This window comes from Puma concolor, chromosome A3 (assembly GCF_028749965.1).
Source record: "Puma concolor isolate L17-30 chromosome A3, mPumCon1.1.hap2, whole genome shotgun sequence".
NCBI lineage: Eukaryota > Metazoa > Chordata > Mammalia > Carnivora > Felidae > Puma > Puma concolor.
The window spans coordinates 99,121,857-99,144,817 of NC_141669.1; the positions used below are offsets into that span (position 1 = coordinate 99,121,857).

The following is a 22,961-nucleotide window of genomic DNA, read 5'->3' on the forward strand; positions in this document are numbered from 1 at the left end:
TTTGGCAAAAACATATTCACCCCAAGTCACAGTGGATGCAGCTGGAAAAATGACCCTGGGGTCCCAGTCTCCAACTTGTCATTAATGCCCTCCTCCTCATGCTTGTGGGATGAACAGACCACCGAAAACTGAGGAACCAACCCCATTTCCAGGCCCCTCCCAGGCTTTTGATATCCCAAGGTGAAAAATGTCTTCAAAAAATTTTGAAGCCAGAAATTGTGAATTTTTTTGACTACAGGCATTTTAATTACATGTAAACAAAGACCCAGGACTACATAAAAAGAATTACACCAGGAATACACAATCAAAGCAAATTTCCAATTAAATGTAGAAAAACTTGTGGGCCAATTGGCTCACCAGATTTCTTCACACATCACCCTTGACTGGGGGGATTTACATGGGAAGAGGAGATTCAAAGTTGAAACAGAAGTCGAGAAATAACTCACATGCTTTTCTTTCCCTCTGTCTTTTGATTTGACAGCACATATGAAGGGGAAACTATTCTACTACAAATATTTCATAAGCTACTCCACCCTTATTACATATACACATACTTATTTAAAATTTGGGGAGAGGTAAATCAATCATTTAGAAGATAAAATTATTCAGTGGAAATAATGGGTTAAATTTTTTTAAGTTTATTTATTTCAGTAATCCCTATGCCCAAAGTGGTGCTTGAACTCACGACCCTGAGATCAAGAGTCACATACTCTTCCAACTGAGCCAGCCAGATGCCCCCGTGAAATTTTTTTAAAGAGAAAGAGGCATAGTCCAAACGTCTATGAGTCTAAACAGCTCCCCCACTCCCACCAGCTTTATATCCCAAAGGCATCAAATATTAAAAGCGACAACAATCCTAGACAACAATCAACAAGAATACTCCTTGATGATATAGCCCCGTTGGATATATTATAACACTGCAAATGGCCAGAGAGACAAATAATTAGAAAACAGCATGTCCAAAGGAAGACTTATGACCTACCAAGTTTATATAAGGAGCCAAAGAGCTGGCAAGAATTACCATTTGGAAATAATACAAACAAACCATCTTCTATATGCATCCCTGCATAAAAGAAGATTCTCTAGGCTGAAAAATAATGTCTGCTTTCAGTTCTCCCACTTGAGCCAAACATCGCCCTGCCGCAGAAAACTGAGTGGAAACCCCCTCCTTCATCTCCGACCGCAGGCCCTGAGGGCCCAGCCCTCCTGTAAGGTAACAAAGCCTCGAAACTAAAGTTAGGAATTAGGGATATGTATTTTTGTTGTTGTTGTTGTTATTTCACTTCTTTTTCTTTATTTCTTGATGTTTCCTTTCTATTTGCAGGTTTGTCTACTCGCTCACTCACAGAAGAAGTCAATATCCTGGGGGGAAAAAAAGCAAAACAAAAACAACAAACAAACAAACAAACAAACAAACAAAGCAAAGATTGAACTGAGCAGACAGGCCCAGAAAACAGATATCGTTTATTTAAAAATCACAGGTAATCAAAGGGAAATTTGGATTTAAAGTAAGGATGAACCCCAAAGAGTATAACATAATTATCACTTTAAGTCAAAAACTACTTAAAATGAAGGTTCTCAAACACACTTCAAATTTGTGGTTAGTTGACACATTCAAGTTCAATGCTTAGAAGCAATGACAGGTGAGCCCGGTGTGTGGGTTGGGCAATGTTTTGAAGTTATTTCATGCAGCAATTAGCTCCAGGAGAAATCTCTTCAAAACAACCACCCTGCAAAGTAGCTCAAAGGGGATCTTTTATTTCTGTTCTGGGGTTTGCAAGACCCCCGGGCATTGGAAAGAGTATAATTTCTTTTTCAAACATAAGTAGAATCTATTTACCACAGAAATAAATCATCCAAAGATTTCTTTTTCCAGAATGTTTCGATTTGATTAAATACAGGCGCTAATTTTTTCCTAGCCCAACTGTTTTAGTAGATAAATGTAACCATCAGTTAAGAGTGCGTTCATACTATTTTATTTTCTTTGTGACATGGCCTCCTTTCTAGGATAACTTGTATCTAAAAACAAAAGGGGGGTGGGGGGTGGGTGGGGAAAGTTCACTACTCTTTCAACACTGAGAGTAGGTGTGAATGCGCTCCCAAACCTCCCTGTTTCAAGGAAGCCCTCATTGCAAGTAGGGGCATTTGCTCCATGCATCTTGTAAGTGACATGATGCATTTTTAACACCTGCCTGCATTACCCCAAGATCTGAGTCTTTGTCTGGCCTGCCCCGAGCCCTGAGACACTTACCGTGGTGGGGACTTCCTTGGTGGCTTCTTGGTACACATGTTGCTCCTCTACCAAGCTGCTGGGGAAATACCCCACGGTTCCCATCTCATCCTCCTGGCCATCTCCATAAACCTGAGTGTCCAGAAGAGTAACAGTTAGGGGAGGGCGGATATGAGCACACTTCTAGAAAACCCACTGGCATCACATTTGTTACTAAGTGCTTCGCTTCCCCCTCTGGGTTGGGGGTGGGGGTGGGGTGGGGGACTGGGACCCAAACCTGAAGTTCACTCACAGCAACTAAGTCAACCCACGGAAAGTATGTATCTGTTTTTCTGTGGCCTGGTCTTACCAGTCTCACTTAGCATTCCTTTACTTTATGCAATCTTGTGAGCTGCCTGTAAACAAAGTCGATAAATTTCGTAAAAAGTGAATAGGCATTTTGACTCTAAAGGACTGTCACTTCTCAGTTGTTAAAAATTCAAATGCACAGATCCTTGAGTGAATTTAAGAATTAATCCCTCATTACTTGAGAATCTATCTGTGAGGCTGCAGACGAGGAACAGGAAATCAGTCCTGCTTCGTCCCTCCCTGGGGCCCACCCCTGCATATTTGCGCCGAAGAAAGCAGATTCTCTGGAATTGAAGCGGGTGTGAAAGCTTCCTTTAAAATATTGAAGCCGAGACTGACTGCCAACACGCATGCGTTTTACTTGGCAAATCCGCTCAAACATTTTTGAGTAAGTTTCAAACCCTTTGAGGCATTCAAGCCCCTGTGCGGTTAGCTGGTCCTTGCCAAAACATCACATACGCCTACATTTGGCTTTGTTACGGAATTGTCTTTGTTTCTTCGACATGCGATAAAAGCAAATATCTGTGAATTTGTGCACTTGTCTGCCATCTCTCCATTGTTCTAAGGAGCTAGTTTTAAACATTACAATGCATTGAAGGTAAGTCCCAGAGAAAAAGTTAAGAGCACCGTATGTCAAGATGTATGTGTATTTGTAAGAATCTCCTCTTACACTGCCAGCCCAAAATTCTCCAGCTCCATTTTCTTTTACCAGCTTTGAGTAAACATAAATCTGCTGCCCTTTTTTAACATTAATGAACCTACAGTCGGGGGCATTGAAATCTTCTTGAGCTCTGGCCAGAGAAATAGTATCTGGAAGAAAAACAAAAACAAGAACAAAAACATTGCAATGACTACATTTTCGTCTCCTGGAATTTATAACAGTAAAAAGGCCAAGCTTATCAGAAAACTTGGAAATCAGAGTGATTAATAACTCCCGGCTCACAGCTCCTGTTTAGTTCAAGAAGAGTAATCTATCCAAGGTATTAAAGCTATATCCAACAGAATCTTAACCAAGTAAATTCACCAAAGGTACAGACCAGGAGAAACAATGCTAACACACACGTCAGAGAAGATTCACTAAGAGCCCTATTAGATTTCACGCTGTTAGTGGATTTTTTTTTTCAAATATATAATGGAAAGATAATGAAAGGCATAAGAAAAGTCCTTACACACACACTCGTCATCTGCACACAGCTTCTTGGAAGCAAGTCTGTCCATAAATATTCCGTGCACGGCACATATGGCCACAAGACCGGGGAGAGAAAGTAATAAGAGTCTTGCCATCTTCCCTTTTTGCTGTTTTTGCTATCGTTCTTTAACTAGAAGTGGAAACTGACTGCAGTGGTTCCTGTCTTTTATGTGGAAGCCAGACATCTGGGCAAGTCCCCCCGGCCAATGGGAAGGTGCCCACCGTTCCTTCCTCTGCTTTCATAACATCTCCTGGGCTCCAGGAGCTATTTTGCATCTGGTTTTCCAAAGAGACTCAAAAGCTGTGTCCTTCTTTATACACAAATGATATCCAAAAATGGTCCACCATTGCTTTAGCTGTGGCATATCACATCAGCAAGGCATTGTGCGAAGAACTATGAGAATTTTAAATTGTTTAAAACAATTTTTTTTAGCTCAAATCTCATATTCTCTCAACTTATAAGCAAAGATGTACTGATTCTGAGAAATCTGCTGAAAATGTGAGATCTATATCCTTAGTACACATATTTTCATTGGAACAAATCCAATTAATAAACACCTTTATGGGGCACCTGGGTGGCTCAGTCAGTTATGCGTCTGTCTTTGGCTTAGGTCATGATCTCGCAGTTTTGTGAGTTTGAGCCCCGCGTCAGGCTCTGTGCTGACAGCTCAGAGCCTGCTTCAGATTCTGGGTCTCCCCCTCTCTCTCTGCCCCTCCCCCTGCTTACACTCTGTTTCTCTCTCCTCGAAAATAAATAAACACTAAAAAAAATTAAAAATAAGCACCTGGATTCATATAATAGATAAACTGAGGATGCTTAAGTTTACAAATCATTTATGATAGGATTCTCGGAAGTCACATCTGTCCTGGGGCAGACATGGTTTGTAACACATGGGCTGTTATCACATCTAGACCCTACGATTGGGGAAAGGAAGGGATAGGCGGGATGGAAAGAAAGGAACAGTCTCTTTTTTCCTCTCTGAGATCTCTGAAATTCAGTCTCAAAATGCTCATGGATAGAGAAAGGAGAAAGCAAGAGGTTTCCGTTACGGCCCTTCTCCCTGCTTCTGGGAATCTTTCCCATGGAAAGAGGGGCACTACTAGAAATCGCCAGAGTTGAAGTGCCAATACACAGCTCCATCTACTCAACAACTATTTCCTGAACACCTACTGTGTGCCAGGCACTGTTCTAGGCATTAGAGATATAGCAGTGAATAAAAAAGGCCCTGGCCCCAAGGATTTACTTTCTCTTAGGAGAGACAGATTTTAGGTAACTGCTTTTTATAGTGTTTGGGGCTGGTATCTCTTTCATAAGGTGCACCCCACCTCCATTGTTTCTAGAACAGAGGTCCCTGTCAGGATGCCCTGTCCAACTTGGCTGATGATGAGATCTCAGAGCAGAACCTACTCCTCCCTCCCTCCAAAGATGAGGGACAAGCATTCAACTTACAAAATAGTTTTGTACAAAACTGGGGATAAACTGGTAAAGCAAAAATACTCATAGTATAATAAAAGGGTTTTCTTCGGGGGTGGGTGTGTATGCATGTGTGTGTGTTATTATCAGGGGGCGATCTTTTCTACAGCTGGCCCAGATTTGGAAGCTTGTTTAATTCAGCGTCTTCGTTGTAGATGAAGCAACCGCGGCCCAGCAGAGGCCAGAGTCACCTGTCTTAACCACCCCATCTAAAGCTTCCCCAGCAGGACTGTGTCCAGAGCTGTCTCCATTCATCCACTGTCACATTAGAATGGAGGTGTTACATTCCTCATTTCCTGTTTTACTTCGAGGAAAGGATGAGTTAGAAATCATTTCTGAGGGGCGCCTGGGTGGCGCAGTCGGTTAAGCGTCCGACTTCAGCCAGGTCACGATCTCGCGGTCCGTGAGTTCCAGCCCCGCGTCAGGCTCTGGGCGGATGGCTCAGAGCCTGGAGCCTGTTTCCGATTCTGTGTCTCCCTCTCTCTCTGCCCCTCCCCCGTTCATGCTCTGTCTCTCTCTGTCCCAAAAATAAATAAACGTTGAAAAAAAAAATTAAAAAAAAAAAAAAAAAAAAAAGAAATCATTTCTGAAAGCAGACTGCCAGGGCACTTTTCCTTCCTATAATCTAGGGGCCTAAGAGGGTCTCTGGGAAAACTAAAGCATTGATTAAATCTTCTTAATCCCGATCGGGCAGCTGTTTTCCAGACCGTTACAGTCTCAAGCCAGCCCTCAACAGGAGAGTTAAAAGACAATTGCCATTTAAGAGGCACTTAACAGAAATGGGGGCTGCACAAACTCAGATTGCCGCACCGTGAACAAGCCGCTGCAAAGCGGAGGGAAACGTTGAATAAAGCCACAACCAAGCTATCGCAACAACTTAGCAAACCAAGGCTGATGCGAACACAAAGCCATTATTGGCTATTCGAAGGTTAGAGAAGTAAAGAAAAGAGATGTCAAGCCTGCTGAGTGCATACTGGGTAGGCCTGAGATGTCCTAGCATTCTGTAGTGGGCAGAGATGGGATGGAAATCGCAGTTTTGCTTGCACATGGGAAGTTAAACTTACAATAACTCAGCGATCAGTTGTACCTGGAGGCACGCTCAAGGCGCACAGATACCCGGGGTCCGGAGACGTGATCTGTCCTGAGCGTGCTTACTTTCTTTGGATTTTCAGATGTATTCTCCGAGCATTTAATCCCCAGATGACATTCTCCTGCTTTAGTTACTAAATTAGTTCTCAACCTGGACTTCTTAAAATGGAGGCTCTGGCTGCTTCAAGGTCTAAAAATAGGCTTGGGTGGTGGATAGGGTGGAAGCCGCCTCTTTGCTGTGACCTACAAGACCCTGGATGATCTGGGCCCTCTGCCCCCCTGAAGTCACTCCCTGTCACCCTCTCCCTTGCTTGCTCTGTTCTGGCCACACCAGCTGCTCTGTCTTTTGAAAGTGCAAAGCTCATGTCTACTTCAGACCCTGCTGAGCTTATGGCCGGAGAAGCTTTCCCTCCACATATGGGCACTCGGGTCTCTGGACAAGATGTCTCCTCACAGAGACCAGTTTCACAAATCCATTCTTGCCATTCTCCAACCCAATCAGTCCATCATGCGACTGTGGTACGTTCTCATCACTTACCACTACCTGACATGCCTTGTCTATTCACGTGATGGCACTTGTTCCCCAGATACCACAATGAAAGTTCCAGGAAGTGGGGACCTTGTCTATCTTGCCCATCGCTCTATCATTAGCACCCAGAAAAATCCTCGGTACTCAAAAATAGGTATTCATTGAATGAATGCATGACCCTCCTGAAAGTGTATGCTTTTATTTTTGTTTTTCCTGGGGAAAGCCCTTCGGTTTTATTACATTTCAAAAGAGGTTCGGGGCGCCTGGGTGTCTCAGTCAGTTAACCGTCTGACTCTTGGTTTCCGCTCAGGTCATGATCTCACTGTTTCGTGGGTTTGAGCCCCGTGTCGGGCTCTGCGCTGACAGTGTGGAACCTGTTTGGGATTCTCTCTCTCCCTCTCTCTGCTCCTACCCCACTCACACTGTCTCTGTCTCTCTCTCAAAATAAATAAATAAATAAACCAAAAGAGGTTCATAGGATGCTTTTGTAGTATTTTGGAGCCCCTAATGGCAGAGAAACATTGAATTATTTTAATAAAAGTAAAGGAGAATTAGATCAAGCCCTTGAATGAGATTTTCTGTAGTTTCCATCCTGCTGGAGTTTTTGTTTATTGGTTTTTTAACTGAGTTGCATTAATGGTAAAAATAGGGGTGCCTGTGTGGCTCAGTTTTAGATAAGCATCTGACTCTTGATCTCAGCTCAGGTCACGATCTCCTCATTCATAGCACCCAAAAATTAAGACTCACTGAGTAAATTAGGACAGAGACTCTGGGGTTTTGCCACCAAAGCATGGTCCCCAGACTGGCACCTTCAGCATTGTGTTACAAAGCCCCTCAGACCCCACTCCAGTCCTGCCAGATCAATGTACAGCTTAACACGCCTCGCAAGTGATTTGGAGAAACATGAAAGTTTGAGAAGTACTGCTCAAGGGCAAATCAATTACAGCACAAATTTTAAGCCAGGGCTTCACATTCCTCATCAGATATTTGCTGGCTACAATATTTCCAAGGGATAAAATATTTGCTAAATAACCACACAGAAAATACTTTAAGCTTTAAAGTTAAAAAACATGAACATCTTACAACACTTTCCAGTTTTTACCCCATCTTCTACTTATCAATATGCTGCTTTTGAAAAATACAATTTGAACTAATGATCTAATCATTACAACCTACTTCATAAAGGTAGAAATCTGCTTTGTTCGTTCTTAGCTCACGTTGGAATCACTCAGGGCCCTTAAACAATATTGATGACTGGGTTTCATGCACAGAGATTGGGATTTAATTGATATGGGGTGTAGATTAGGCATCAGCATTTGGAAATGTTTCCTGGATGGTTCAGATATGCAGTCAAAGTTGAAAATTAACCTTGAAGTTTAGACCCACCTTAGCCGGGCACAACATCTACTTCCTCCCAAACTCCTGGCAACTCCCACAGATGGCAAGGGAAGGAAGGGCAGAAGATCCCAGCTTGATCAAATCAGCTTCAAAGTATAGTTGGCTCCTTTTTTCTTCGCCTTTTTCCCTCTTGAAGTCTTGCTTACCAGAGTTTGGCTACATTCGGGGAGATTTAAGCGCATAAGTAAATGCATGGAAGTTAATGGGAGCAGAGAAAGAGGTACAAATAAGGAGAGGAGGAAGCCCAGAATAAACTTGGAGTTGCTGGACTGCAAATAGAGGTACTACTGTAAATTCATTTTTAATATTGTATAGATATATTGTATAGCTAATATTGTACAGACATAGCTATAGCTATAGCTAATATTGTATAGATACAGCTGAAATTAGTCTCTACATACAATTAAGATCATGAAAGATTACACACAGGCTGAGGAACAGACGAGACACTGAAGAGACACAATTACATATCACATGATCCTGGTTGGAATCTTGGGTCATTTTGGGGACATCAGGAAAATGTGGATCAGATGGGATACTGGATTTCCTGATCTTGCTGGTCATACAGTAGTTATGTAGCGGGGTGGTCTTGTACTTATGAAATACACAGAAGTGTGAAGGGGTAACAAGGAGTCAAGGTAGCACACTCCTAAATGGTTCAGGTATGTTTATGGGAGCCGTGTACTACTTCTGCAATTTTTATATGAATTGTAAATTATATCAAAATAAAAAGCTTTTGAAAGTAATCAGAGGTCACTCCTGCACTCAAAATCCTCTGACAGAACGTGTCCACACAGACTCGCATGTAAATGTTCATAAGCTTTTATTTCTAGCAGCCCCAAATTAAAAAGAACCCAAAGCCCATCCACTGGTAGAACTGCTGATGCACGCAATGGAGATGAACTTCAAAAGCATTGTAGACAGGGCACAATTATAGTGATACAAAGCAGATCAGTGGTTGCCTATGGTCAGGGATGGGGCTGGGGCCTGGGGAATAGATCGACTGCAAAGGGAGCCTTTGTTTACGAGGGGTGACAGAATCCTCTGTATCTTATCACACAACTGTATACAATTGTCAAAACTCATCAAACTGGGTCACTCCTCCAAACTCATTAGAAATGGGTGAATTTTAGTGTCTGTAAATAACTCAATTAAAAAAAATCTGAGTTCCCCATTTCATAGCTTAAGCGAGTCCTTAAAAGGTCCTACATATTCCCCTTACTCTCACCTCACTCCAGCCACCTTGACCTTTCTTTCTCTCATACAGACACTCAAAGCAGGGGCCATCTGTGAAACCTTTTCTGAGACAAGATAAGGACAGTCACAGAGAATAAGGAGTTAGAAATTAGTAGCAATTGGCATTGCTCTAACAACCAGAAGTATGGTCTTATCTAGTAATTCATTGTTCGTACATTTTATAAAAGTACATGAACTTGACAACTAAGTTAAAGTTATTCAAATAAGAGTCAGATTCTAAATGTAGCCGCCTTAAGAATAAAAACGATTTTCCTTTTTCCTCCTTATGTACGCACAAGAGTGATGGGATAAAAACCTACATGTCTAAAAGCAGACTTCCCCTAAGTATACAAATTCTAACTTTTGTTCAGGGTAACAGTGAGAAACACACACAAAAAAAATCAAGTGTCACTTTAATGTGTGCTATATGTGCAAAAAATTGTTCACTTTTAAAGATGCCCATGGTTCTACTAGCAGGGGACTGAATCATAACCCTAGGTATGAATCAAAAGCTAAAGAAAATGACCTTTGCTATTAAAGAATTAAAAACTGGTGTTTGAGAATTATGAGGTATCAAGATTAGAACTGGCAACCCTTTACAAGTCAGCCCACATGTCTTAAAAAATATTATAGATTGCAACTTCTTTCCCTTGGAGGTCTTTCAATGAAGAGGTTAGATTATTAGCCAAGCAGGTATTCCTTCAGAACAATTCCACATCAAGAGGATGAGAACATAAAATGAGAAGTTCGAAGACAGCATTCCCTTTCCCTCTCTCTTCCTGGAAAACATAAGTACAGTTACTCCGAAATGACCTTTATTCAATTAAATGCTGAATGAAAAGCTTTGTGAAATGCCTATTAACTGCAAAAACAAACAAACAAACAAAACAATGCTCATTTATTTGAAGAGCACAAACTTCAAATTTAGATCCTGCCCGGGTCTCATTTTCTTCTAACACCCAGGGCAAAAATTTTTTTTTAAAGTCTGTTGAGACCGAGAGAGAATCCCAAGCAAGTTCTGTGCTGTCAGTCGCAGAGCCTGACACAGGGCTCGAGCTCATGAATGATGAGACTGTGACCTGAGCCGAGATCAAGAGTCAGATGCTTATCTAACTGAGCCACCCAGGCACCCCTATTTTTACCATTAATGCAACTCAATTAAAAAAACCAATAAACTAACAAAAACTCCAGCAGGATGGAAACTACAGAAAATCTCATTCAAGGGCTTGATCTAATTCTCCTTTACTTTTATTAAAATGATTCAATATTTCCCTGCCATTAGCTGCCCCAAAATACTACGAAAGCATCCTATGACAGGTTTATACACCGTAAGATGTGTTCTAAACTAGCGTAGGCATTTGCTGACAGGACAGTGAAATGAATGAAACGTTATGTATAGAGTACAAATAATAGTTTATTGTACAAAATTAAGGCCTTCATATTTCATAGTTCACCAGGCTAAACAAAGACCAGCTATTTAAATCATTCAGCAAAATTTCACTTTCACTCCCCCTCACCCCCAACTATTAAAATGGGTTGACCAAATGTTATCAAAACAAACACTATAAATAACACCAAGTCCCTTAAAGACAACTATCCCATGTTATTTCTTGGCATAGGTGATCTTCATGGCATGGGAAGGTGTGATTTTAAATCCCTGTAAAGCATCCCTGGCGGCTCCAGCCTGTCCGTCATTTTCAAATTCAACAAAAGCAATGTCATGCCTTCCAGGTACCAAACGTACTTCCTTGAAACCAGGAAATCTGTAAAAGGAGAAACAATTTACATAAACGCTATCAAATACATAAATGTCTGTTCTGTGTTTAAATTTGCTAAGCAACTTCCTAATACTGGTCTAGGAAACGTAACATGACCTACCAGAATCCTGAGTAGGTTGAAAGAGTCTAAAATATAATTAGGAATACGGTGAAAGAAGGGTCGGTATAACGTAAGCTAATTCTATTCTCGTCATTGTATCAAGGCTTGGTTTCCTGTTTTACTCATCAATTAGAATTAGTAATTCAAACATCAGAGGTACTTCAACTTTACATATGCTCACTCTGCAGACGGACTTCAATTCAGGATTAATCCCCAACCAAATCTGTGACCCTGGAAGTACTGCTGTGTGATACATAAATGGATTCAACCCACGGAAGCGCTCCACATCCTGTTGGGAGGATTTCAGAACACACACTGGTTTGTGAAGAGACTTACTGATTAAACAGCATGGATAACATCATCTCATTCGTTTCTTCCGGTAAATTATTAAGGAACAAAATATAGTTTGGAGGGTAATCAGGGACCTATTACAAAGAAAAAAGCAAAGTTAGCTTTCAGTATGAAAAGCATAGTACGCCATTTAGCTCTCACATTAAAATCTAAACTTCAGAGAGCTACGTTCCAGTTTATTAAGGAACACGAAATCGTAGCACTACATCAAACACTAAAGCTGAAAAACAAGGACACCATGCAAATAAACATAAACCTAACAGCAACTAAGGAGGCGTTCAAGTCACTTTATGCAAATTTGGATGACCGCAAATCTCATTACGTTTTAAGAATTTAATAGTACTGAAAACAATGTTTCAGTTGCAATGGGAGGACTCTGCCATCTGGATTACATAGTTGAAAGACCCTAACTAGAAAGGCAGCAATGCCCCCCATCTTCAGCTGGTTACCCGAGGAACAACACTCAGATACTCAATCTTCTGCATTATTTACAACCTCCCAGCGTTTAAGGAACTCTGGAACTACCGCTTAGGGCCACGACTGGGTGACAATGTTTTCTGCGAGTAAATGAGACCTACAGAGCATCTACTTCCATCCAAGTTAAGTAGAAACAAACACCATTGTTAGATATTAAATTCTCTGGCACCCCGACCTGGGGTTATGAGGACCTAGAGACAGGATCATCCTGTACCTGAGAGCCTATTTGTCTTCAGACTACTTTCATTTAGAGAAGACATGATGAGTAAAGAACAACTTAAGGCTTAGAGAATGAAGTACTGGCATTTGTAAACTGTACTATAATTGCCGAAAGACTTCAAAGAAGAGAAGTAGATAATATAGGAAGATGTACACAACTTAAAGTCAGAGAAGGAAAGCTCAGAGATGCAAGGAATTCTCTGGATTTAAGGATCTTGTCAGACCTGAGCATCCAAGGAACCAAAGAGAAAACCATTAGTATATAATTGAAGCTTTCTCTTTGAGGCCTCCAGCAGGGAGATTTGCTAAAAGGTTTCTAAAACATCTATACAAAGGAACATGTATTTGTTCTCAGAAGAGCGAGCAAGGGTAATCGTAAACAACTTTGCTCTATTAGAAAAGATGGTTTAGTGTTTCAGGCAACTAGTACGGAAAGGGAGCCTGTCACCTGGCCAATTCCCGCAAGCTGTGTGTCTGTAAAGCCCTGGGCTTCAGACGTACTGTGGAGAAAACACAAATGCTTGCTCCCGGCCTTCGCAGAGTTTAAAATCTGTCATTTTGATTCCATCACTGAATCATTATGGAAAGCAAAGAATAAAGTCAGGTTTCATTTTCTCCCCCTTAAAATAACTAAAATGTTTTGAGGAGTGAGTTTCTATATTAAAGTGCTATATAATTTAATGTCTTGTAGAGGAATTATTTTCAGTTTCTGGAGACATGCAAGTTGTGTATTATCGTAGTGGTTTATAATTTTATTTTAAAGAGCAAGCACCACATGGGAAAAATATTACCTGAGGATTTGGTGTTGAATTTCCTTGGGTATTTGCTGCATTTGGTGTTCCCTAAACAAAACAAAGAGAAAACAGTTACAACTTCCAATCACGTATGCCTGGGTGGCTCAGACAGTTAAGTGTCCTAACTCTTGATTTAGGCTCAGGTCATGATCTCATGGTTGTGGGATCGAGCCCCATATGGGGTTCCATGTGGACAGTGCAGAGCCTGCTTAGGATTCTTTCTCTCCCCCTGGCCCTCCCCCACTCGCACACGCTCTACCTCAAAATAAACTTAAAAAATTTTTCCAATCGCTCTAAAAAAGAGTTTATAATTTTAATTACTGCATAAAATTAACGTTAGTTTTTAAAAGACCACCTACTAAATGGGAGAAGACATTTGCAAATGACATATCCAATAAAGGGTTAAGTATTCAAAATATATTAAGAACTGATAAAACTCAACACCCAAAAAACAATCCAACTAAAAAATGGGCAGAACACATCAACAGACATTTCTCTAAGGACACAGAGAAAGCCAACAGATAAATGAAAAGATGTTCAACATCACTCATCTCCAGGGAAACGAAATCAAAACTACAATGATATAACACTTCATATCTGTCAGAATGGCTAAAATCGGAAACACAAGAAACCACAAGTGTTGGTGAGGATGTGGAAAAAAAGGAACCCTAGTGCACTGTTGGTGGGAATCCAAACTATGGAGGTTCCTCAAAAAATTAAATCCAGTAATTGCACTACTGAATATTTACCCAAAGAATACAAAAACACTAATTCCAAAGGATAGATGCACGTCGATGTTTATAGCAGCATTATTTACAAAAGCCAAAAATTATAGAAGCAGCCCAAGTGTCCATCAGTAGATGAATGGATCAAGATGTGGCGTATGGGGGTGCCTGGGTGACTTGGTCGGTTAAACGCTGGACTTGGTTAAGCGCTGGACTTTGGCTCCGGTCATGATCTCATGGTTCATAGGTCCGGGCCCTGCATCAGGCTCTGTGCTAACGGCTCAGAGCCTGGAACTGGCTTCAGATTCTGTGTCTCCCTCTCTCTCTGCCCCTTCCTGGCTCACGCTCTGTCTCTCTCTCTTTCTCAAAAATAAATAAACATTAAAAAAAAAAGATGTGGTATATGTGTATACAGATATATATATGTATGTATATGTATACATATATACACACAATGGAACATTATTCAGCCATAAAAAAAATGAAATCTTGCCATTTGCAATGACAGGGATGGAGCTAGACTGTATAATGCTAAGTGAAAGAAGTCAGAGAAAAAGAAATACCATACAATTTTACCCATGTGAAATTGCAGAAACAAAACAAATGAACAAAGGTTAAAAAAAAAAAAAAGAGACAAACCAAGAAACAGACCCTTAACTACGGACAACAGACTTGGTGGTTGCCAGAGTGTGGTGGCTGAGGGGGATGGGTGAAAGAGAGGCAGGGGATTAAGAATACACTCCTCACTTATCATGATGAGCACTAACATATAGAATTGTTGGACCACTATACTGTACACCTGAACTAAGAACACTTATGTTAAAATTTGAAAACTTAAACCCATTAACTTAAAAAGATTTCTTATTCCATTTTAAGAACTGCCACCTTAACTGACTAAAACTAACTTGTCAGTTAATTTTGAAAGATCTAGTCCTAAATTTTAAGGACTATATCATAAAATTTAACCTCTAACCTTTAAGATTATAAAATAATTCATTAAAATTACATATTTATAATATGTAAATATAAAATTACTGAGAAATATATATGGAGAAACCAAGAACCTGTCTTCCTTTATTTTTTTTTACTTTATTTTGAAAGAGAAAGTGCAAGCAGGGTAGGGGCAGAGAGAGGGAGAGAGAAATCCCACGCAGGCTCCACACTGTCCGTGCACAGCCTGATGTGGATTCCATCCCACAAACTGTGACATCATGAACTGAGCCAAAATCAAGAGTCAGACACTTAACTGACTCAGCCACTCAGGTGCCCCTCTTAATTTTTTTTTTAAAGCAAGTACACAAAAGTCGACCATTATACTTCGTGAAACTGATTTCTAATCACTTTCAATCCAAAAGTAACTACTTTTATTTGGTATTTTAAATTAGATTTCTAATTTCCAAATTGTTTAAGGAAAGCAGTTTTGTGTGGCATACTCAAGATTAAAGATAGTATCCACAGTATTATTTACGGGCAGAAGTTGAGAAATAAGCCAATAGATATTAACAGATTTTGAAGAACGATGGAACTGGATGCCAAATTCAAACAAAACCGTTTCATATAAATCTGCAGATGTACAGGTTTATGTTTTAATTTGGTGCTTAAACGTAAGTCTTGGAATCCTATAAGAGCTCAACCATTCCAGCTTCTTAAAAGTCCACCTTGAAACACACACAGGCACAAACATACACACACGCCTCGGAGACCCTCCCGTAAGTGGAACACAGACCCCTCCATCAAGTCTGCAGCACCAGCAGACCCAGGAGCTTTGGTCTGTCTTACCTGGCCAGGTTTTTTGTTGGCAGTTGTCGCAGTCTGTTCCACTGTTTTTGCTTTTTTCTTTTCCTTCTTCTTTTCTTTGTCGGCAAAAGTGCCACGCATTTTAGATATTATATCAGAATCTGTTTTTGCATACTGGATTCGCTGTTTTAATTATGTGGAGACAGGTTACTTTCAATTACGCTGAAGGCTGTTTACACTACTCGTTAATATTTCAAATTTCATTACACAAATACACTACATGCTAGTTTGTAACACACCCCTAAGGAAATCTGTCTAACACACACCCAGTGAAAATAAATTGTGGTCTATGATTCACAATTTTTAGACAAAGTCAGACTCAACTAGGTTTATCAGAAGAAAACCCACACATTTTCATATGGGAATAACAGAACTTTGCAATATCTGCACCACTGCTTCTCTCCATTTCATAAAACAGAAAAGTGCATTGGAAAGTTGTTTGCTGCTTAGCAGGGAGTCTCAATATAAGGGTCGAACTGTGTCAATTAGCTGTAGAATGTCATATGGAATCTGAGATTTTCAAAGTACTAAAGATTGAGAAGAATTTCCCTTTGAATCCAATCTGCTATTTTTATATATTTTTTAATATTTTTATACATTTTTTAAGTTTATTTAATCATTTTGAGAAAGACAGCAAGCATAGGAGGAGCAGAGAGGGAGAGAGAGAATCCCAAGCAGGCTGCATACTGTCAGCACAGAGCCCGATGTGGGGCTCAAACCCATGAAACTGTTGCGATCATAACCGGAGCTGAATTAAGAGTCGGACACTTAACCTACTGAGCCACCCAGGTGCCCCGATCTATTGTTTTTCAACAAAATGACCAATAGCGGCATCAACTTAAAGTGTAAAATGCTCTGAAAAGAAACAAAGGATGGCATCACAACTAGGCACCCAGGCCACCTGCTCCTTCTTACTATGCCCGAGCCAGCAGGGACATGCTACTGAGACAGCAGGCAGGCGTTTAAAAACACTGGTCTAGGAGAGCATTTTGTAAACATTAATGTACTTTCCAACAACTACCTTGAGTGCTTATAAGACTGCAGATTCTGATGCAGTAGGTCTGAGTGAGGCCTGAGATCCTGTACTTGTACGAAGCACAAAGTGGACGGTGGGGCCCACACTTCGAGTAGCACGGCCGTGGCCTAGAGCATTACCACACAGCTAGATTCAATCAGCCATCCCAAAATTGGTGCTAGGAGTTACAACTATTTTCTAGGGTGCATCTATCTGCAAACGGCAACTTCCACTTCAAGGAAACCTTTCTTCTCTGTAGCTGAATGAGCTGAAACAAGTTCTCTGACCATATCAAAACACAAGAGTCTTACAAATTACTATCTAAATTTGCCTTACAGAATAAGAATTTAATCTCAGTCCGCAGGGAAACCAGAGACCTTCTAAAGTATCATGGGTTTAAAGGAGGAAATTTGTCAAAATCAAAAGCAAGTCTGTCTTTTCTTTACCTCAGCTAGAGATGAGTATACTGGGGCAGCAAGAGGAGAGCATGCCTACCCTCACCTTAGTATTCAGCACTTTCTCTGGCTGCTCCCGGCTGCTGCAGCACAGGGTTTCTAAGTGGTCTTATCTCTGCAAACAACTGTGGTTTTGCATGGCCTCATCTAACCAGAAGGAACAGACTTAAACTAACGCTGACTTAGTCCCAAGGACTCCCTCTCATCTCCCCTAGTTCTTCAACCTTCTCCCTGACCTGAACAGATCTTGGGTGATCTTGTGTCTATCCTTATGACACAGTCACCTGTGAAAATCTCTGACCTCAGCCACCATTCTTAGCTGCCTGGTCTACACTAGTGATTCTCAAATCAGAGGTGATTTTGCCCACAGGAGAAGGCTGGTGCTACCGAATGGAGACACTGTGGGTCGCCATGCTACTGGCGTATAGTAGATAGGGGCCAGGGATGCTGTTAAACACTCTGCAATCAACAAGATAGCCCACCACGACAAGAGTTACTCAGTTCAAAAGGGCCAATGCTGGAAAACTCTGGTCTAGACTAAATGCCCATTAGCGATAAAAGCAGTACACCCGGAGCTTAGAGAAGGGGCAAGTTTTACATTTATGCTAAAGGTTCTTTAGGAAGATGGTTCTTCTGTTTTTGGCATTAAATAACCAAATATCCTTGAATTAGGGTTATGAGTTCCAAGTTATAGCAAATTTTGTTCATTTCTGATCTGGTATGTTGGGAGTTAAAACAGAAGAGCAACCAAAACCACCTAAATAAACACAAACAAGACAGCGCAAAGAATGTTCTTCTCCCTCTTCCAGGATGCTGGAGATTTGGCAGTATCTGCTACCTTCCTGAAGGCAGAGAATGGAACTCATAAACTACTTTCAATGCACTATCAGTCTACTGGACTTTTTCCATTGATTTAAAATCATTAGTTGCCAAAGTGAAGCCAGTGCCAAACACAGCCATTTCTAGCTTTCCTGTATCTGAGTAATAGGCACATGCAAACTTGTCATCTCAACAAAACAGCCTTAAAATCCTCTACGGGCTGAAATTGTTCCTCCACATTAATGTAATTTTAGACTTAAACTAAAACTCAGTCTTATGCTCCTGCCAAGTGAGATCTCCATTATGCTATTTCTTCATACGTAGTAAGAAAAAAACCCTGGTTTCAGGAAATACCGTTTTATCAAAAAGGAGGTATGTAGGCACAATCCCAGTTTTCTGAGGTGGGCTTTTCCACACAGATGATGCCCATCAGATACGAAGTGATGGGAGAAAGGGAACTTGATAGAAAAGGAAAACTTGGCTCCAGTAACAAAAAGTGCCCACTCCTGAATTAAACAACATGCTACATAAAGGCCCTCAAACTACAGACCACAGCCAACACCGCCTGTTTTTGTAAATTAGGTGTTTTGGAAGAGAACCACATTCATTCACTAGCATACCATCTATGGCTGCTTTTCCTGCTATGAAGGCAGAGTTAAATAGCTGCTGGGGGAGCCCGGGTGGCTCAGTTGGTTAAGTGTCTGACTTTGACTCAAATCATGATCTCCTGTAAGTTCAAGCCCTGCATTGGGCTCTGTGCTGACAGCTCGCAGCCTGGAGTCTGCTTCAAATTCTGTGTCTCCCTCTCTCTCTCTGCCCCTCCCCTGCTCACATTCGCACTCTCTCTCGCTCTCAAAAAATAAAATAAACGTTAAAAAAAAAAAAAAGTTGCTGGAGAGATCATCCAGCCCACAAAGCCTAAAATAGTTACTACCTGACCCTTCAGGACAGTGTTTGGATCCCTAGTTTAGAAGGAAAAAAAAATCACAATAGTGGGTGTGATTGCACTGCCACTGGTTATATTAATATAACCTAGGTAGGCAACTTCTGTGCCTCATTCTCCATTTCTAAAATAAAGGGATTAGACCAGTATCTGCACTACCGACTATGGGCCAAATCTAGCCCATGGCCTATAAGGACTTTTTTTTTTTTAAACGGTTTTAAAGGGTTGTTAAATACACCCACACACATACACAAGAATATGCAACAGAAACTGTATGTGTATACACCTATAGCCTCAAATATGATCTATTCCTTTATGAAGTTTTTGCTAACCTCTGAATTAGCCCAAAAGATAGCCAATCTGCTTACATCTTACAGGTACTGAAAATGAACACATCAGGCACAGAGCCAGTTTATGGCAGAATGATGACCCAGGGCTTTGAAACTCTGGGCCTTGGCTTTCCCCAAGGCCCCTCCCCATCCCAGTTCCAGAAAAAAGCACTCAGAAATCCACACCCAAGGTACTCTGTATTCATTCACACATTTGGAAACCCTTGCTTTATACCCTGTCTCTACTCTAATCCAATCCTCTACCATCCCTTACACCAGCGGCCTGAGTTCCCTTACATCCTCCCAGCCCTCCCACACTCCAATCTTCTTCCAGCAGCTAAATGTGAATCTCAGTATGTCATTCCTTAGTTTAAAACTTTCTACGCATAACTATTTCACTTCTGTTCACTGTTATTCACCAACAAAACCTATGAATTTAAACCGATGATTTTTTCTCAGATCACTGCTTTTTCTAGACTGTATAGCTTCTGATATGAGTTATTTCACTATGCTATTTTCTGAAACATCAACTGGATTTCCTTTGACCATGATTTTGTTTTATATTATTTTATAAGTTTACAAAGGTTTCTTTTTAACGTTTTGAGCCATTAACTTCTAGTTCTTTCAAGATAAGAATATTGCCAATACTGCCATTGTTTTTTTTAAACGCTCTACATCTTGGGGCACCTGGGTGGCTCACTCGGTTAAGCCTCTGAATCTTGATTTCGGTTCAGATCATAATCCCACAGTTCGTGGGTTCCTGAGTTTAAGCCCCACATTGGGCTCTGCGCCGTGTGAAGCCTGCGTGGGATTCCGTCTCCCTTTCTCTCTGTTCCTCCCCCACTCTCTCTCTCAAAATAAAAGTAAACTTAAAAAAAATAAACACTCTATATCTCATTGTATTTTGTTATTGCCTGTCTGAACTGTCATAAACTAAGTGAATTACAAACTCTACTACTAATGTGTTTCTATAAACATAAATGTGTAAATAAAATAAACCAAACTTGCTCTAACACATAATTAAGGCAGAAAGAAACACCCAGTTTCATGCATATGTCTATCAACTTAACACACCATCAATCGTGATTATACCCAAAATAATAACATCGCCTTACCATTGGTTTACCATAAAATGGAAATCCTTGTAACTGTCTCAAGGCATTTGTGGATGAACCCAGCTCCTTAAATATAACAAAGGCTTGACCCCTCATCTTCATGGTCTTTAAAGCTACAATATCTACCACGTGGCCAAACTGAGAAAACAGGGCATACAGGGATCTCTTCAATTCTGAGCAAAATTAGAGGGGAAACAAGTTATTTGTGAAAGAAACAATGACAAAATTCTTCATAAAATGACACTGCATCGAGTACCCTCCATCACACACTTATTTATACAAAGTTACACATTTTAGTAAACATATTCCACTTATTTTTGGCCCCTACCTATTTTTGCTTTTAAAAAGCCTTGAAATCCTCACACAAAAAGAAACAAGGCACTGTTGCAGGTACTGACAAAGAGGACTACATGACAAGTTTTGAAGCCGCACAAGTTTTCAGATGCTGGTAATTAAACACGCTTTGGTTGTGAATAAATGTTTTTTAAAAGCACTTACCTTCTTTTTTAATTTTGTCATTCATATTGTTGATATAAATTGTATGATTTGGTCTTATATCCATGTTTGGGGTTAAACGGTCCAAACAGCCTAAGGAGATAGTAAATAATTCGGTTATAAATGGAGAGCGTTAACTCACTGTTGTATGGCATGAGGACATAAGGATTAACATCTCAATTTTCTTTCAATCCCAAGTGCAGAAAATATTAGTTTGTTAGCAGTCTTTAAAACCTCCCAACACTTGCTAGCCCTTTTTAAACAAACAAACAAACAAACAGTTCTCCAGCTCAAAACTTGATGGAGCACCAGGACCTAGGCAGATTTCAATAAGATTATTTCAACCAATGCATTTATTTTTATACTTATCTTTCACTTGTGACAAGCAATACAGTTTTTTCATCTGCCTCACGAAATAACTTTAATTTTTAATGAGATTATTTTAGAATTGAGTAGATTTTAAGAAAAATAAAAAAGAAACTAGCAAATGTATGCCCAGTAAAAATCAAGACACAACATTAACAAAGTTTACCAAGCAACACCTCATGGGTGCACTTCAAAAGCACTTCGTACCTATTTATTACTTAATTTATATACACTATCACCAGCTGTCCTGACTCTAAGGTTAACTCTGCCTGAATTGAAATTAGGGAGCTCAGAGAGAGCAGTACTGCGTGATGGTTAAGAGCTCAGACTCTTAGCACAGACCACATCTGAATTCAAACCCTATCTATGGTTATCACCAGCTGTTCCTTAATCTCTCGGGTCCATAGCGGTAAAACGGGGCTGGTTTAACAGCATTTACCTAGTACAACTCAGAAGACTGAACGACACATAAACTTCAAGCACAGTTCTGGCACAGGCAGTAAGCACTTCAAGTAGCTGTTATTATTAATGGATATTACAGGTTAAAGGACTTGCCCAAGGTCAGATAGCTAATAAACAGCAGGCCGGGCAATTCCGCGGGTCTCCTCGCCCTTCTCTTTCACACTCACCTCGCTACTTTACTTTTTACGTTGTTTTCAGGTGCAAACTGTGACCTCGCTTTATTTCCTTGGGTGCCCCCACATATTCCTTCATTTCACAGATTTCAGGCCCACTGCAGGGACCGCACTTAACAGGTGAAAGGCCATGCTTGTCAGGCTTGCGACCTTAGTGCCCCCCACTCCTTACCCGAAAAAGGGCTCACGTCGCGGAAACGACGAGAAGGAATTGCTCGGTCAAACTTAAAGCAGATCCCTCAGAGGAAAGACTCTCGCAACATTTCATGCAGGGTTTGATGGTGGTCTGCATTAGAGCAAGGGCACCGAGAGTCCAAAAGGGGCTTCCCGCCTCTTCAGCCACAGGCACGTTCGACCATAGCCCCAGTTAGCGGCCCCGCGATCCCCGATGCCAACCCTTCCCACCGGAGACAAGGCTCCTAAATTCGGGGTCCTGGCGGGACCAGCGCGTCAGTCTCAAACTCCCCCCGCCCCCTCTGCGAACGCCGAAGCGAACGCGCGCCGGCTCCACCGCTGCGCCCCGTCCACTCCCGGCTCCCACAAGCGGGCGTCGGGCCCAGCGGCGGCCGGCAGCGGGGAGGTCGGAAACGGGCAACGAAAACACGTTCCAACTCACCTGAGGCCTACGCTGCTCCCGCAAAAACCGAAAGCCGGAAACCGAGCCGCTACCGGAAATTACGTTACCACGTGCCTCAATCAAGTGCCGACAAGTCGAGGAGTCGAGCACGGAGTCGATCGATGCCCTGCCGGCTCCTGCGGCGGCAGCTGGGAATCTCTCTGCGCATGCGCACACCTGGGGCGCCGGTAGGGTGTCTAGGGAAGGGGAGAAGTTTGTAGGAACTTCATGGATTAAACTGTAATAGTGGGTAGTGCAGTGAAGGAAAGTCAGTGATTCCTTACCCAGCCATTGCTTTGTGCAGTTTTACCCCACACAACGGTGCCTTTCATCTTTCCAGATCCTATATAGTTTTATAGGCAGCCCCTCATACCAACTACTGGCAAGGTGCCCTGGTTTTGCCCTCCTGGGATCTCTGGTGGCCTCTGATTTAACCTCA

General features: G+C 41.3%; 2 protein-coding genes across 3 annotated transcripts; both read right to left on the reverse strand.

Moving 5' to 3' along the window:
• Positions 1-222: 222 nt before the first annotated feature.
• OTOR (otoraplin) lies at positions 223-3,889 on the reverse strand. Its single transcript, XM_025932513.2, has 4 exons — positions 3,748-3,889; positions 3,249-3,388; positions 2,252-2,362; positions 223-1,362 (listed from the first exon to the last, which is right to left on the reverse strand). The coding sequence occupies exons 1-4, from the start codon at positions 3,860-3,862 to the stop codon at positions 1,339-1,341; spliced, it is 390 nt and encodes a 129-aa protein (XP_025788298.1). The 5' UTR covers positions 3,863-3,889; the 3' UTR covers positions 223-1,338.
• A 7,000-nt stretch (positions 3,890-10,889) lies between these two features.
• SNRPB2 (small nuclear ribonucleoprotein polypeptide B2) lies at positions 10,890-22,650 on the reverse strand. 2 transcript variants are annotated; one of them, XM_025931918.2, is made up of 7 exons: positions 22,523-22,650; positions 20,909-20,998; positions 20,411-20,583; positions 15,717-15,857; positions 13,210-13,260; positions 11,708-11,796; positions 10,890-11,256 (listed from the first exon to the last, which is right to left on the reverse strand). In XM_025931918.2, exons 2-7 carry the CDS (start codon positions 20,970-20,972, stop codon positions 11,097-11,099), a joined length of 678 nt encoding a protein of 225 aa, XP_025787703.1. In that variant the 5' UTR covers positions 20,973-20,998; positions 22,523-22,650; the 3' UTR covers positions 10,890-11,096. The 2 variants fall into 2 exon arrangements, with proteins under 2 accessions (XP_025787703.1, XP_086557766.1); XM_086701640.1 differs by lacking the exon at positions 22,523-22,650 and adding an exon at positions 22,079-22,481.
• Positions 22,651-22,961: the final 311 nt, after the last annotated feature.